At 53.9% G+C, this 2,030-nt stretch overlaps 1 protein-coding gene across 2 annotated transcripts in view; it reads right to left on the reverse strand.

Moving 5' to 3' along the window:
• MAP7D3 (MAP7 domain containing 3) overlaps nucleotides 1-569 on the reverse strand; it is a 35,591-nt gene extending 35,022 nt beyond the window's left edge. For both annotated transcript variants that reach the window (XM_011948781.1, XM_011948780.1), the window contains exon 1: nucleotides 295-569. In XM_011948781.1, coding sequence (XP_011804171.1) covers nucleotides 295-364 — 70 coding nt within the window. In that variant the 5' untranslated portion in view covers nucleotides 365-569. The remainder of the gene's footprint in view (nucleotides 1-294) is intronic.
• Between the last annotated feature and the right edge of the window lie 1,461 nt (nucleotides 570-2,030).

Consider the following 2,030-nt stretch of genomic DNA (forward strand, 5'->3'; position numbering starts at 1 on the left):
CGCCGCGTCCGCGGGGCTTAGACCGTTGGCAGCGGCAGTTCGACCGCTGGCGGCGGGACTCAGGCGGCTCGCGGCTTCGGCAGACCATTTCAACCCCCCACCCCCGGTCCAAGGCTACTCCCTGTCCCGTCCCAGGGCACTCCGGCGGGGGTGAGGGGAGGACCGGATAGCACGAGGCGACTCCAGGGAAAAGTTTTGTGGCTCCCGCTGCGCCGCTCCGACGGCCCGGGGGCTGCGGGAGCACCACCTCCCACGCGGGCCCGAACCACCCTCGGGAGCCGCCCGCCCGCTCACCCATCCGTGCCCGCAGCTCTCTCAAGGATGTGTTGCCGCCAGCGCCAGCGGCGGCGCCGTCCGCCATCATCGGAATCGGGACCGGAGGCGGTGGTGGCTCTCCGCATACATTGCGCAGGCGTCGGCGCGGCCTCCGCTTGGGCCTTGGCCTGGCTGCCGGTAGGCGGGGCGGGGAGGGGCGGGGCCCGAAGGGCCACCGCGCCCGCCTCGGACCTGCGAACCAGGCAGGATTGCCCCTTGGGTCCCACGTCCTGACCGGCTGGGCAGCGACTGCCTGGTCTAAAGAAACCCTCTCCTACGTTCCGTGCTCTGCCCCTACTGCATTGTGAGGACTAGCCAATCGGCACCCAGCTTGGCCCCCAACATGCCTTTCTTCACCTTTACCTAGCAACGCAGTAACATTTCTTCGTCATTCATTTATTCATTTAAAGAGCCTTTACGGCGTGCCTCCTGGGTGCACTTGTATCATGAGTTTACTAGTCCTTGAAACACTACACAAAGAAAGACCCAAGTTGGGGGAAGAGGCCCAGGGAGAGGTTGGGAGTGGCAGGGTTGCTTTGAGGTGCTAGGGGCCCCATCATGAGTGGACTTCCCTAAACTGTTGCACAATAAATCATGATACATAGGTCTCAAAGTTGGGTGAAATATCTTTAAGATGTTTGTGAGTCTTTAAAGAGAGGCAGAGGACTTATTGGCATCAGTCTCTCCGGATTTTGGGAGAGACTCTACCAGGTTGCAGAATGTTTTTCCCATTCACAAGGAAAACCATAATTGGCCCGAGGCTCCTTTAAGGGGTAGACCTCACTTCATGGGCGCTTGCCTTTATGAGGTGGAGTCACCACTGTTGTGAGTGTGTGCGTGGTGACACAGTTGTAGGGACCCAGTTTATGGTTGGGGCCATTAAGTGTGATGCAGGAGATCCCAAAATGGGGCAGGACCACTTGTGAGATGAGCACTTTGGCGAGCCCACTGAGTCTCCAAATGACATAGGAGCTATAAAATGGAAGAAGCTAATAATAGCATATATTACATATATTAGCAATGATAGTATATGTTACATATATTAATATATAATATATGTAATATAATATGTAATATAGGGGCAGGCACGGTGGCTCATGCCTGTAATCCTAGCATTTTGGGCGAATGAGGCAGGTGGATCATTTGAGGTCAGGAGTTTGAGACCAGCCTGGCCAACATGGTGAAACCCCATCTCTACTAAAAATACAAAAATTAGCCAGGCACAGTGGAGGGCAACTGTAATCCCAGCTACTTGGGAGGCTGAGGCAGGAGAATCGCTTGAACCCAGGAGATGGAGTTTGCAGTGAGCCGTGATAGCGCCACTGCACTCCAGCCTGGGTGACAGAGTGAGACTCTGTCTCAAAAAAAAAGAAAAAGAAAAAATGAAAAAAAAAAGACATTATGTTATGTTGCACCTACAAATTTAACAAAAATTAAAACGTGGTCAATAAATGTTTGCGATGATGTAGGTTAATACAAGTTGGGGACCAGGCATGGTGGCTCACACCTGTAATCTCAGCACTTTGGGAGGCCGAGGTGGTTGGATCACCTGAAGTCAGGAGTTCAAGATCAGCCTCGCCAACATGGGGAAACCCCATCTCTACTAAAAATACAAAAATTAGCCGGGCGTTGTGGCAGGCCCCTGTAATCCCAGCTACTCGGGAGGCTGAGGCAGGAGAATCACTTGAACCGGGGAGGTGGAGGTTGCAGTGAGC

Source organism: Colobus angolensis, unplaced genomic scaffold, assembly GCF_000951035.1.
Source record: "Colobus angolensis palliatus isolate OR3802 unplaced genomic scaffold, Cang.pa_1.0 Scaffold283, whole genome shotgun sequence".
In the NCBI taxonomy this organism is placed as follows: Eukaryota; Metazoa; Chordata; class Mammalia; order Primates; family Cercopithecidae; genus Colobus; species Colobus angolensis.